General features: G+C 32.5%; 1 protein-coding gene across 1 annotated transcript; it reads right to left on the reverse strand.

Annotated features, from left to right (window-relative positions):
- Nucleotides 1–4,818: 4,818 nt before the first annotated feature.
- On the reverse strand, nucleotides 4,819–9,600 carry LOC115956986 (GDSL esterase/lipase At2g42990-like). Its single transcript, XM_031075240.1, has 3 exons — nucleotides 9,376–9,600; nucleotides 8,186–8,675; nucleotides 4,819–4,835 (listed from the first exon to the last, which is right to left on the reverse strand). Exons 1-3 carry the CDS (start codon nucleotides 9,598–9,600, stop codon nucleotides 4,819–4,821), a joined length of 732 nt encoding a protein of 243 aa, XP_030931100.1.
- Nucleotides 9,601–14,602: the final 5,002 nt, after the last annotated feature.

Below are 14,602 nucleotides of genomic sequence, written 5' to 3' on the forward strand. Positions count from 1 at the left end.
TTTATTTGTTGGGTGATTTGGAATCCATTTATCTGCATGTACTCTAATGGATAACCTGTTTCCTACTCTCTAACAACATCCACTCTTCAGGATAGGCATTGTTGCCATAATACCTTTTTCATATATAAGAGTTATTAGGTGACTCAACAGGATCTAGAAAGTGGCACTGTGGAAAATATATAGCTTTGAAACACTGGAAAATAAGTGAATCCTAGTCATGCAACATTCTCCAACCTTGCTTTGCTAACATAGCTATGTTGAAATATCTCAAATCCCAAAAACCCATCATGCCCTCATTCTTAGGCTAAGATAATTTACCCCAGCTTTTCCAATGAATCTTCCTATCATTCCCAACTTGTCCCCACCAAAATTTTGCAACATTGCATTGAGCTCATTGAATGTGTGGTGGTTTTAGTTATCCACTATCTAGTATTGATTCGCATAATATTAATAATAAATTTCCTAGTTTTTTATTTTTATTTTGTTTTGGGCATAAAAGGAGATTCATTACTAAAACAAACAGATAGAGTTTTTACAAACACAAAATTAAAGGAGAGCCACAAAGGGTCTACAAAGACACTAGACACACATAAAAATTCTTCCTACTCTCCAACCAAACTATTTTATAATCACTTGCTGCAAGTAGAGTGCAGCAAAGAGAAAACAACCAATTGTAAGGAAAAACAAAATTATGGCTTCCAAGACACAAATTTATTATATAGTATAATATATGGGTCTTGTTAACAAGAGTTTTAAAATAATAATAATTCATTGGTTTGCAATAAATTCATTATAGTTCTCTATGCTTTTCTTGATACTTGTCAATGTCCTATGCAATTTGTAGTACACATTTTGAATTAATTTGTCAAAAATTATCTTATAACTCATACATTTTAGTAATCACGTGTTCTAATATTGAAATGATCCGTTGCCAAATATAATTGGAAAAAGTTGATGGATGCTTAAGGACATTGGTTTATTATATATTTTTAGAAATTTTTTATGGAAAAAGAAAAAAGTTAAAAATTTTTTACAATTTTTTTTTTTTAATTTTTCATAAAAATGGTATCAAAACTTTCTTAAGATTATCAATTAACAAATGACTTAAGAGCACCCATTAACCGAACTTATTATAATTATATCTAGGTGAAAACCACATTTTCATCCCTACATTTTCACGCGATTCTCACTTTGGTCCCTAACTTTTTTTTCCACCGCTTTTAGTCCCTATCCTGGAAAACGCGTCTCGTTTTTGTCCCTGCCGTTACATCAGAAATGGAAATTGCACAGGTGGCAAACGAAAGCTGACGTGGCTATTAAAATAATAATAAAAAATGTTATTTGAAATTAAAAAAATGCCACGTCAGCATCTAAATTAAAAAAAAATTAATTTATTAATTTTAACTAAATAAAAAAATTAAAAACAGAATTGAAAACTACAAATCACATGAATTGAGATCTAAGTGTGTCTTGAACAAGAACAACAAGAACACAAACCCAGATCTAAGAACACAAAATTAAAATCTAAAAATCAAAAATCCAGAAAATAAGAACACAAAATTAAACTATAAGCCCACATCAAATTAAACATGAACAAGAAATTAAACATGAAAACAAAATTTAAAACCCAGAAAATTAAAATCTTAGAGCCGAAACCCAGAATTAGAATTCATGCCAAAATTCTTGACAAACCCATATAAAATTGATAAATTAAACATGAACACATTATATATTTGAACAAGAACACAAACCCAGCAAATCTAAAACCCAAAAAATTAAATTCAAACCCAGTAAAATGAAATTTGAGTCTCCAAATCTCACATCCTAGCAAATCCAAGCAACCACCAACAAATTGGCAAAATCCAACCCACCACCATTCCACTGACCCTCCACACCACCAACAGATCGGAACAAAACCACCCACCTCCACTCCACCAACCACACAAATCCACGTGTGGAGAGAGGGAAAAAAGAAAAAACAACCGGCCAACCACCCATCGCAACCCACAATCCCAGCCACCATTCCACTGACCCCCCACACCACCAACAGATTGAAACAAAACCACCCGCCTCCACTCCAACGACCACACAAATCCACATGTTGAAGAGGGAAAAAAGAAAAAAACAGCCAGCCAACCACCCATCGCAACCCACAATCCCAACCACCACCATGTCCCAGTCACCCAACAAAAATCCACAAACCCAGCCTTAAAATCGAGACTAGTAAGCCATAAGCCCATGTAGCACTAAAACTATAAAATCAGTAACCCCACATAGCAAAAAAGTAAAGCCAATGAGTGAGCTATTGAAGGTGGAGGTAGAGACGATGGAGGTAAAGTTGGTGGAGGTGGAAAATAACGAAAAAAATCCAGGAAGTTCAAACTTGAGAATCGATGTGTAGAGCTGACCACGGTGGAAGTGAGGCTAGTCATGGGTGGAGGTGAGGCCGATCATGGGTGGATGTGTTGTTTGGGGGTTCATGTGTTGTTTTTAACAATGTTATTAATTCTGTTTCAGAACCCATTTCGGTTTGTTCAGTGGAACGGAATATTTCGGTACCGACCAATTTCGGTGTATCATTTCAGGATGTTTTGGATTTAATATATATATATATATATATTCCACTTTTATAATTTTTTTTGCTGAATACTTTTCTAATTTTTTTGCATGAATTATGCTAATTTCCACAGCATTTCATAGTTATTATTAATTTATTATAACTCACGGTGTGATAACTGATAAAGAGACTGGAAAGCTCTATGCCTACACAAAGTAGACTCTCTATTCAATGTACTCTAGTAGGCAGCAGTATTAATAACCCCAAACCATTCAAAAACCAAATAAAATAATAATTTTCGAATCCACTAAAAGATAATCATATCTTGGAAGTAGGAACCATTCAGAACTTTACCAAACCATAGTCATTGTTCAAAAGTAACATGAAGTCTCAGACTCTAAAGCACTTTGAAGGTTTGACGTGAAGACAAGCAATTTGAAGGTTTGATGAAACGTGAAGACAAGCAAGTGAAACACTGCAATGAAGAAAGAAAATAAAGCAAAAAAATAAAAGGGAAAAGCATAGATCAGGTATGCAAATGAAGGTTGCTGAAGACACTGCCATTGTTGTTAACTTGTTATTTTCCTTCTCTCTTCTTAATTTCTTTTTGGGTTGTGATTATTTTCTATTGAACTTAAACATTTAGATCCTGTCAAAATAGAAGCCGTGAATGGATCTGTGAACATCTGATTTGAGATATAGAGTGATGTAGTTGTAGAATAGAATTTTTTTTTTTTAAAGGGAAAACTGGTACCAGCCGAAATTTCCATTTCACCCAAAACTGGTCGGAATTGACTGGAATGGCCGAAACATCCCGAAACAGACTGAAATTTGACCCGAGGTGGAATGGATGGTACTAATGTTCCGGATTGCACGCCGGCACGAAAAATTCCGACCGGAACGAAACGAAATTAATAACAATGGTTTTTATATGCTTAGATCCCTGTTAATAGTTCGGGAAAGATTGTTTTGAGCTTGGAATATTGATTTTGTGTTCTTAGAGTTATTTGTGATTTTTGGATTTTAATTTTGTGTTCTTAAATCTGGGTTTGTGTTCTTATTGTTCTTGTTCAAGACACACTTAAATCTCAATTCATGTGATTTTTAGTTTTTAATTCTGTTTTTAATTTTTTTATTTAATTAAAATTAATAAATTAATTTTTTTTTTTAGTTTAGATGCTGACGTGGCATTTTTTAATGCCAAATAACATTTTTTATTATTATTTTAATGGCCACGTCAGTTTCCATTTGCCACCTGTGCAATTTCTGTCTCTGATGTAATGGCAGGGACAAAAACGAGATGCGTTTTCTAGGATACGGATTAAAAGCGGTGGAAAAAAAGTTAGGGACCAAAGTGGAATTGTGTGAAAATGTAGGGACGAAAATGTGGTTTTCGCCTTATATCTAAACAAATTTTGATGCCATGTTTCATATAGTCTCTATAGAGACCTATGGAGCTTTCTCATTATGGTATCACTTGCAACATCAAAAAATTACTAGACCATTCTTGAAAATTATAGTGAAGAAAAGAATTATATCCAACAAAACGTGAAAATTGATTCAAGATATATAGCTTGAATCTAAAAAGGTGTAAACCCAATCACACACATACATTATCATGTGTGATAAGTTTTGTATGCTTTTCAAATTCAATACTAATTTTGTGTGTATTTTAAGTTTAGTTTCCTAATAGGGGCATGATAGCCAAACAACATAGCTTCCGCACATGCACTATATGCATGATCGAGGGGAAGAATCACTAACCTTCTAGCCAGTAGCCACCAAAATTTAATACATTGTCAGGCAGAGTAATAGCTCACTGCACATACAATTCATTGCAAACACAGAAAAATGACTAAACATAAATTTGTAGAGAATTGAGTAACATTTTTATTAAGAGGAATGAAACAACGATTTTCACTATATATAAATGGCCAGTTTGAACCTCATTAAGGACATTGACAATCCTCAAAAAATTAAAGGCATTCATAGAAAGAGATGAAGTATAGATGAGAGAGAGATAGAAAGTCTTCTACAGTAAGAAGTTCTTGGTAAGCTTCGGAGGAACCAACTCTCTTAGCTAGGGCTGGACTTGTCTAGAAGGAAGCTGCCCAAAGTAGTCCAAAAGGCAGAGAACTAGGAATGGAAGGAAGTACGCCTCTTCAAGAAATTAGAGTAAGCTCTAAAATAGACCATTCACATCAAGTATAGTTCTTAAGCTTTCTTTTCCAAGCAAAAGCATCACACATATATAGGTAGACTTACATGGAGCCAATCCCTGCAAAAGTCCACAACACAAAACATGATAATAAGAGAATGACGCTACCTAGCTAGCCAGTTCTTCCCATCGTACTTGAAAATTTTTATGTATTATATATGTGCCTGCTAATATCTTCCTTGAGCATAAAAGAATCCCCGAGCCAATATCTATGGTTTGCAAATTTATTGCTCGACTTAGATTAGGAGAGCGCGCGCAAAAAAAAAAAGAAAAAAAGAAAAAAATCATGGCAATGAGTTGGATGTAAATCAGGTATCGACACTATATTCTTTTTTTTTTTTTTTTTTTTGGTTTAATAATAAACAGACTAATCCACTTTATTATTGTGTAAGTGCTAACATGGCGAATGATGCCTTTGATGTACATTTAATTTATCATTCATATAAAACAAACAGTAGGAAGGGTATTGAAATAAAGTTATAACTTTGGGGTGTCAATCATGCGCGTTTCAATAATTAAAAGGTTAGTATAATCAGGGTGATACTTTAGGATAGAAAAGTATAATTTGCACTTGAAAATATTGAGTAGAGGCTGTAAGAAGAAAATGTAATTTTTTTTTATAAAGAAAATGTAAAATTGATTAGTGATATATTGCTTAAATTACATGTGTAATTTAAACCAAACTTTGAGAACATAAGTAAATAATTATATTATTCCACTCTTGCCAAAAAAATATTTCCTCCTTGGCTTAAACTTTTTTTTTTTTTTTTTTTTTAATATAGAATCCCTTGGCTTCAACTTTTTGCTTAATAACCATATTTTTCTTTTTCGTGATAGCTTGGTTTGAATTAGAACAATAGATTTTTTTTCCCACTCTAATATGTACTCTCACTCTCACTAATAGACTTAGCTTAGGTCCAATGCATTGAATCTACTAAAATGATGAGATGTGACAAAAAATGCACACGTGTTACCATCGTAACGGGTCAAATGCAATTGGACATCAGATTCAATCTTTCCTCATTAATTCAGGCTCAAACATTTCAGTGGATAAATACACAAAAAAAACAAATTCAGGTCTAGCTAGATCAATAAATAAAAAAATAAATAAAATCACGTCGAGATTCCAATTGCCATTGGATTTGGACCTCTATCGTTGAATTACAGTAGAGCCATTGTTGTTATATTACAGAATAAGGACAAAATCTAAAACCAAACAAATAGATAAAGAAATCCATCATTATAATAAATAAATAAATATTTTAATTGAGATATTATGGTAATCAACCACAACAAAAATCAGAGATTTTTTATTTATTTATTGTTATTTTTGGATGAAAGCAATCAACGAAAATATGCTAGAAGCTTATCAAGAAAACTATTGACGATTATGTGATTTGTTTTCTCTGTAGGGTGGAAGGCATCCCAAAAGACATACTTATTCGCATCCAAACAAGTAAACGGACTGAGCTTATTGCAAAGGTAACTCAATTCAAATTTGCCTGTAGAACAGCATCCCTTTCGTACAACGTCAAATCCTACCAATCCACAACGAATTTCATATTTGTTTTAATTGAAGAACTTACGAGTAGAGGAAAAATAAAATAAATACAAAACCTGACATGTATTGTTTATTTCAAATTGGGGAGGAAATGGGCAAATTCCCCATTTCAAAAAAAAAAAAAAAATCCAGCATTTTGCCGCCTTTCCTAAACTAATTAAGAAAATGTCCATCTTTTGAAACTCGATTTTCCCAAAATCGAGTTATAAAAAAAAATTCTAGAGTTCACTAGTGGCGTTTTAAGGAGCCTATAGTGATGTTTTAAGGACCTATAGTGGTGTTTTGTAATTTGAGCTCCATGAAGTCGAGTTACATGTAATTTTTTTTTCTTTTTTTTACCTATAACTCAAGTTCAAGGAGTTCGAGTTACAAAATGCCACTACAGGTCCTTAAAACATCACTATAGGTTTCTTAAAAACGCCACTATAGGGCTTAAATTGATTTTGAGAAAATCAAGTTTCAAAAGAGGGGCATTTCTCTAATTAGTTTGGGAAAGGGGGTAAAATGCTGCATTGTTTTTTTAAAAAGGGCAAAGGCCAATTTTTTCCTTCAAATTGGATTAGTATAGCAAGTAGAGCCGGCTCTAATTTTGGGGCACAAAACATTCACATTAGTTCGTGCAAAATATTACACATCAAATTATCTATTTTATACTATATTTCATTAAAATATCAATTTTTTTTATTATTTTTTTTTCTTTACAGACAATAGTCAATATTCACGCTCTTCCTTCATCAGCGAAACACATAAAGAAAGAATAAACAACTTCTTTTATGTCTAGTTACATATGGTTTTATTTATGACTAGTAATAAGTGACTAACTAATTCAGGGGAGGAAAAGAGTAACAATGACAGTAGAGATGTGGACTTATGTCCATCACCTATGGTAAAGGTCCATTCTCCCCTGTAGTGTCAAGTTGTAAATCTCTCTCAATGGTTAATACAGAGAAGTTATGGACTCCACTCTACTCTCAAACGAATCCATTTTGCATTATTCACAAGAGTAATGCTAGAGATACAAGATTTGGTATAATTTTGTGTCATAACTCGCCACGTGGCGAGTCTCTACTTTCACACGAACTAGGTTCGTGTAGAGTCCTCAACTGCAGCTTCTCTTTCATGTGAGAGGGAGAAGAGTTCATTGGATGGATATATTTATATTTCCCTAACCTATATATTTATTTTCTTTCAATTCTTAATATATATATATATATCATAATTTTTTTAAGAAAAAATATCATAATTCATTTCATTGTATTCCAGTCCTTATAATCTACCAATCTCATTCCATTTTTTTTTTAATATAAATATCAAAACATGATATAAGTCATGAGCTAGGATATGGGTTTTCCTTGGTCTCTTTTAAGTCCTAACCCAATGAAATATAATTGTTGATTTGGACCGTATTTTTAAATTTTTTATTAAAAAAAATCTGACAAGCAATATTTGTGTGTCCCCTTCACTCATCCTCAACCAAATAATAGGAAAGATATTAGATACAGAACAAAGATTAGCTCTAATAAACCAATAAAGAAGAATATTTTATTCAACTTATTACATACGTGATTATTTGTAAGATTGTTTATGTGAATTATTTAAACAAGTCAAATAACTAATTAAAAAAATATTACATTTTATATTTAGAGAAAATATAATTTTTTTTTTTTGAGAATCCAAAGTCATTTAATTTAATATACTTAAAAGGAAATTTATTACCTACTTATTAAAAAAAAAGGGAGGAATATCATTGTTAATCACAATCATAAGCAGGTAATACCAAATTAATTCAGCTAAAAAAAAAAAAAAAAGTAAAACCAAATTACAGTAAGTACAAGGAGTATGAACTTACCATATAAAGAAGGTTTCTTGATGATTTGATCGAGAATCTTGTATACATCTGCAGACAGTAATCTGAGTCCTGGAAGCTCCATATTCAGCCTTGTCACCAAACCATTTAACTTCCCATTAAATTCCAGCGCCACATTGTTAAATTTCTCCACGCATTCGTTTTGACCCAAAATATTTATGGTTCTCTCCAGTGGCAAACACCCCATTGGAGGAAGTCCAGAGAGTGATATTTTCCGAACTCCAAGATTATGCAGTTCTCTGATGAAATTTGCAGCAAGTCTAATGAGAAAATCCTCATACTGTTGGACTGTGAATTGAGATTGCCATTTAGGGGATAAGTAATAGTTCTCTAGGAAGTCGTTTGTTCCTAGGCTCATCAAATATAAGGCCTCACTCAAAATCTCATTTGCCTTGTCTTTACCAACATAGGCTCTCAACTTGTTTTGGTACTCCTTGTAGTACTCCAATTCTTTCCACATTGGTATCACTTTCTGCAAATTAAGGAAGCACAAGTTAAACATTGGTATAACTTTCTCATGCACACGCATTTAGAAATTAGAATAACAAAAAGTATGTATTAATTACTCATAAGAAAAGTATGAATCAATTAATCTTTTATAAGGTAAAAAAAACAAAAAAAAACAAAAAAAATGGAAAAGTTATAGCTCCAAATTAGTTTGAGTTTTTATCTTCTTTCAACAGATTATATAATGATTGAAGAAACCATTAACATGTAGTTTTAGTCGCAAAAATTTTAAATGAATTATGTGACTCATTTAAATAATACACATGGTTTGTCATATATATTGCAACCTAATGAATTGGAGAAGATAATTCTCAACCAGTTAGAACCTAAATTTGTAGAATTAAAAAAAAAAAAGTATGAATTAATAATAGAGGAGGGACCAACATATAATGTCACAAAGTGGATAACTTGATAGTTACAATGGAGAGGGGATTCCTTTAGAAACTCCAAGGGTCCGTTTGGATGGGGAGGGAGAGGAATAGAATAGGAGTAGCTGAAAATAGACTAATTTTGGGCCAATTCGACTCTACTTTACTCTACTCCCCCTCACTTCTTCTCAATCCAAACAGACTATAAGAGTTGCCAATTGAGCTAAAAAGCTCTTCGCATGGTTATTTATTTATTTTATGCATAGGTTGATAGATATGGTTTGGTTTGATACTTACTAATACATCAGAAGTTGCATTGTCATATCCTGTCCCAGCAGAAGCAAAGCAAACTCCAGTGGCAAAATCTAATATATTATACGCAGGATCTAAGTAAGCGGGTACTGTTGGTTTGAGCCCAAAAGCCTCAGAAATGAAGTCTGAAGGAATGCGACCATTAGAGAACCGTCCTGTGGGGCGACCACCAGCAAAATCACGTCTATAAGGCCTTGTTGTTTCCTGCATCCACGGTTGAGTCCCCAAAAACTATGATGGCTGGTACTTTGCTTTCGGTTATAGAGACTAGTATTAGAAGCTCAGCTACTACCAAGAGCCATGGAGTAGTGTATGTGTATGCCATAATTGCTTTGTGTCTTGGTAGCCTGCAAATGATTTAATATAAAAAATTAATCAATCTTTCCAACAATTTTAGGCAGTAAATGTTTAGAGTTTTAAACAAAGGGATAATTAATGTAGAAGTGGCAATAATTACAGCAGAGTAAAATGGAAAAAAGAAACAATAGTGAGAACTCTCGATATAAACATCACGATAGATTGTTATACGAGAATTATCGGTCCAACTCTAAGTACTTTATTTTATAAAAAAATTGGCTTCATACCAATTTATAGTTATCTTCTTTTAACTCACTATATGACAATTGAAAAGACCATACATATATGTAGTTTTAGTCACATAACCTTTGTAATGAGTCATGTGACTTGTTTAAATAATACACATGTAAAAATAATAGTCATATAACCACATAATAGTTGGAAAGATAATTTCAAACCTATTTAAAGCCAAACTTTGTTATTTTACTTTATGTTTTGTCACTCAAAATGTGTTACCCATTTTTTTACTTTTTTTTTTTAAAAAAAAAGGATAAATGTATGACATACAATACTTGATAAAGCATAAAATGGAAACACTAAGTGTTTTACTTTATTTTTTTTATCACCTAAACCTTGTCACATATCCATTTTAATCTTTTCCTTTATAAAGTAACCCAATGGTGGAGCTAGGAATTTATCTTTGGGGGGGTCATACATAAAACTAGACAACTAATTTTTTGTGTGTATGAAATCTAGAATAGTAATGTATAATACAATCAATATATTTCAGTAATCAATATACATTTCAAGAATGTGTCAATAGTCCTAAACTTACTAATGAACCTAGATTTATCAAAATAAATTATCACCCATTAAATAAAATGATTGAGATTAAAAAAAATATTAAAATAATACTAATAATTTAAAGATTGCTAAATAAAAGACAAACAATCATTCAAATTTCGACCCATAAAAAAATTCTAATAAAAAACAACTAAATACATGTTATATTATTTCATCAATAAATTAAATGTTATATAGTAGTATATTTTAATCAAATACATTTATAATGATATATATATATAATTATAATTGTAATTACAAATAATATATTATAAGGAAAATTAAAAGAAAACAAATGAAAAGAAAAGTGCATAACCTGGTAATTTGGAAAGCGGGTAACAGAGGGGGTCAGGGGCACAACTACACAGGGGCCTACACGGAAGCTTGGGGAACTTTGTCTATCTTGTCTAGTCTAGTCTGTCATTATTATTTACACATTCACATGGAAGTTTTGTTAGTTTTTACATTGTAAATCACAAAACTACAATAATGTAGCCTAAGGGAGAGAAGAACTGGAGAGAAAAAAGAAGAAGAAAGGCAAACAGAGAGAGAGAGAGAGAGAGAGAGTCACCTGTGTGAGCACTGATCAAAATGTTCTGCAATTGTGTGGTGGACTTGGTGGTGTGGCAGATCAACAAAGCCTTTGACCTTCCAATTTTATACTACTATGGTGTAAGTTAAAATACTTCTGTGTTCATTTTATAGATGCTAAATGTCTAATTATTGCAATTTTTTGACACATATATTTATCACTAATTGGATTGTATTCTATTTAAATAAAAGTTATATTTATTTTTAGACTTTCTTAAATCTATATATGCATATTATCAAGTATGGGTAACCAAAAAAATAAGGGTTCTTCAAAAAGTTTCAAATTAATTAGGATAATTCCAAAATATATATATATATATATATTTCTTTTTCTTTTTTTCTTTTTCCAAAAATTCGGTCTAAAAGCAACCAAAATTAAAAGTTGAAAAAGTCAGACACAAGATTTAGAGTCTATTTGGTAAAAATATTAGAGGGTGTTTGGTTTGAAAAAAAGAAGAAGGTGTTTTCAGTATTTATTTTCAATTTTTGTGGGACCCACCACAAAAAACTCTGGTTTGGTTGTTTTTTTGTACCTAGTTTTGATTTTCAGTATTAAAAAACTTACATACAATTTTTGGGCGTTTTCATTTTCTTGAAAATGAATATCATGGCATTTTCATAAAAAAACCAATTCTGTGGGTCCCACTAACAGTGAGTTGTCCTATCAAAAGCTCTCTCTCTCTCTCTCCAAAAATATATATTTCCTTTTTTTTTTTTTTTTTTTTTTTTTTTTTTTTTTTTTCCGAAAATTTTAGGGGGCCAAGGCCTCCTTCAATCTCAATGTGGCTTTGCCACTAAAGTATCCAAAATTAAAAGTTGAAAAAGTCATACACAAGATTTAGAGTCTATTTGGTAAAAATATTAGAGGGTGCTTGGTTTGAGAAAAAAATGTGGTGTTTTCATTATTTATTTTCAACTTTTTGTGGGACCCACCACAAAAAACACTAGTTTGGTTGTGTTTTTTGTACTCAATTTTCATTTTCAGTATTCAAAAACCAGCATACAATTTTTGGGCATTTTCAATTTGAAAGTGAATATCATGTCATTTTCGTAAATAAAAAAAACCAATTTCATGGGCCCCACTAATAGTAAGTTGTCCAATCAAAATCTCTCTCTCTCAATGGTGGTGGAGGTCAATCGATGAGAGTGATCCATGGCAATGCTCACTGGTAGTGGACTCCTTTTGGGCGTGGTGGTTTTTTTGTGGATTGGTTTGTTGAAATGGTTATGATGGTTATTTGTTTTAAGGCATATCTGATGGTGAATCTAAGGTGTCTAGGGGGTGAGTTTGCTGAAATCTAATGGTAGATCCATGGTTGTGTGTTGTATGTTTTCAGGCATATCTACTATGATTATTACTAGTTTGTAGGAGGTAAATGGTTTCTAGTGGGTATGATAACTACCAAAGGCTTCCTCTATGTTTGTATCCGTTGGGGGTTGTTAAAAAAAAATTAGGGAAAACAATAGTAGAAAATTAATGCCAAACAAAAATATGTGTTGGAAACAAAAAAATGAGTACAAGATTTGAGTGCAAAAATGAGTACAAAAAATGAAAATAAAAAATGAATACAAACCTAACACAAACCAAACAAACTCTTAGTTTTTAGCTTTTCACCTTTTGTCTTAAAGCATTAACAGCTAGATTTGCAACCAAAAAAAAAAAAGCCAGGAAGACGCGTATTAAAGTAATTCGATCCCAAAGTTCAAGAGATAAAGCAATTCAATCCCCAAGATTATCCCAAAGTTCAAGAGATAAAGCAATTCAATCCTAATCCTATTGAACCTTTTATTCAACCCAAAACATGTCCACGTATTAGAGCAATAGCCAGGAAGATTATAAGGCCTCCAACTCCTCTACCAAGCCCACTTCGCAAATCTATTAAGACTTGGAGTGATTCAAGTCTTGAATCAAGCCCACAACGAAGGCCCACTCTGAGTCCAATTCGTGGTTCTCCTGAGTCTCTAAACTTGAATAAAAAATTGGATTCTCTTGACTTTGAAAATAGTTACAGCAACAATAATTATTACAAAGAAGTTCATTCATAGTTTTAAGCACAAATTGACAAAAATTCAAAGGGTAAACAAGTCAAAGGTATTCCAAATCCTCATTACAAAAGGAAAAGAAATTTTAGCAAATTTGAAAGAGGAGAGTCATCTAGGCCTACAAGACAAAGACACAATTTGAGATCCCCACAATACAAGAGAAGGCACGTAGAATCATTTAGAGGATATCCATGGCAAAACCCAAGAAGAGCATATTGGAAAGGACACATGAATGACTATAAGCGTCGTTATATGTAATAGTTTCTGTTATGACATATGTGATTCACTTGTTAGGAATATATATCAATATTTTATGTAATTGGCTAATCCTTTGACAAAACGCACTTTACTTGTAATTGAGTAGATCTAGGATGTATTTAATACTTCAAGGAACAAGAGTTCAAGTCTAGTATTGAAGCCATGCAAATCTGTCCAAGAAACAAGGGAAGAAGTGCTGACTTTTAAAGCTCGATAGCCGTTCGACACCTCTCGACAGCTAGGCTATCTGTCGAGCTCTTCAGTTGATTGTTATTGCAATCTCGACACCTCTCGATAGGTAGGTGGATCGATTGAAAAATCTCTTGTCTCCTCAATAGCTCCTCGATAGCTGTATCTGTCGAGGTTTAAAGCTCAACACCTCCTTGACACCTCTCGATCGATAGAAGTTACGAGAATTTAGATTTTCAGATCTGATTTTCGGTCCATGATGACATGTATGTGTAGGGTTTCTTTTCTCACAACCCTAGACCTATATAAGGCTTATTTTAGAGGTTGTCACATAAGAGGCTACAAGGAGAACATATGCAAAAGGTGACCGATGCCTTATTCTCTCTGAAAGAAGCTACTGCGTCTTTGTGCCTTAGGGTTTTGTAACCAAGTGCTTCTTGATCATCATTGTTGATGAAGTGAAGAACTTTGCAGCTAACAATCTTCTTCTAGTTGGTGATTAAGTCGCATACTAGAATCCGCACAATTGATTAGTCACGTACTGGGATTCGTGCATCAAAGGGTGGCGTTCATATATTGAAGAGTTCAGAGGTTCTGAAGCGGTAGAAGGTTTCTGCTGTAAGTTCATCTACGAGGATTGTAGAGTCTAGGGACAAAGGTTTTGTACTAGATCTGAAACTTCACTTTACTATAGTGGATTGCTTTTCGGGAAGGTTTCCCCCTAGGTTTTTTACTGTAAAAACTAGTTTGTTTCATTGGTTTTCCTGAGTCATCATATCTTGTCTTATTTATTTTTCCGCTACATGATTATGACATGATATTGATGTTTGTTTGTTTTAACAAGTTTTATTCATAATAAATCTAATTAATAACTTGGGTTTAAAACTTGTAAATTCTATCAACCGGGGTCTAAATTTCCCAACAGTTTCATTATTTCCTTTTAAATAATGTGCTTATATGTAAGTCTGTTTTATTTTACTTTTTAGTTTTA

The sequence above is a fragment of the Quercus lobata genome, chromosome 8, assembly GCF_001633185.2.
Source record: "Quercus lobata isolate SW786 chromosome 8, ValleyOak3.0 Primary Assembly, whole genome shotgun sequence".
NCBI classification, from domain to species: Eukaryota; Viridiplantae; Streptophyta; class Magnoliopsida; order Fagales; family Fagaceae; genus Quercus; species Quercus lobata.

Excerpts from the sequence above, each read along its gene's own strand:
- LOC115956986 (XM_031075240.1), bottom strand. The coding sequence starts at position 9,600 with ATGCAGGAAACAACAAGGCCTTATAGACGTGATTTTGCTGGTGGTCGC. Across the intron at positions 8,676-9,375 it reads ATGCAACTTCTGATGTATTA|AAAGTGATACCAATGTGGAA; the intron begins GTAAGTATCAAA and ends CTTAATTTGCAG.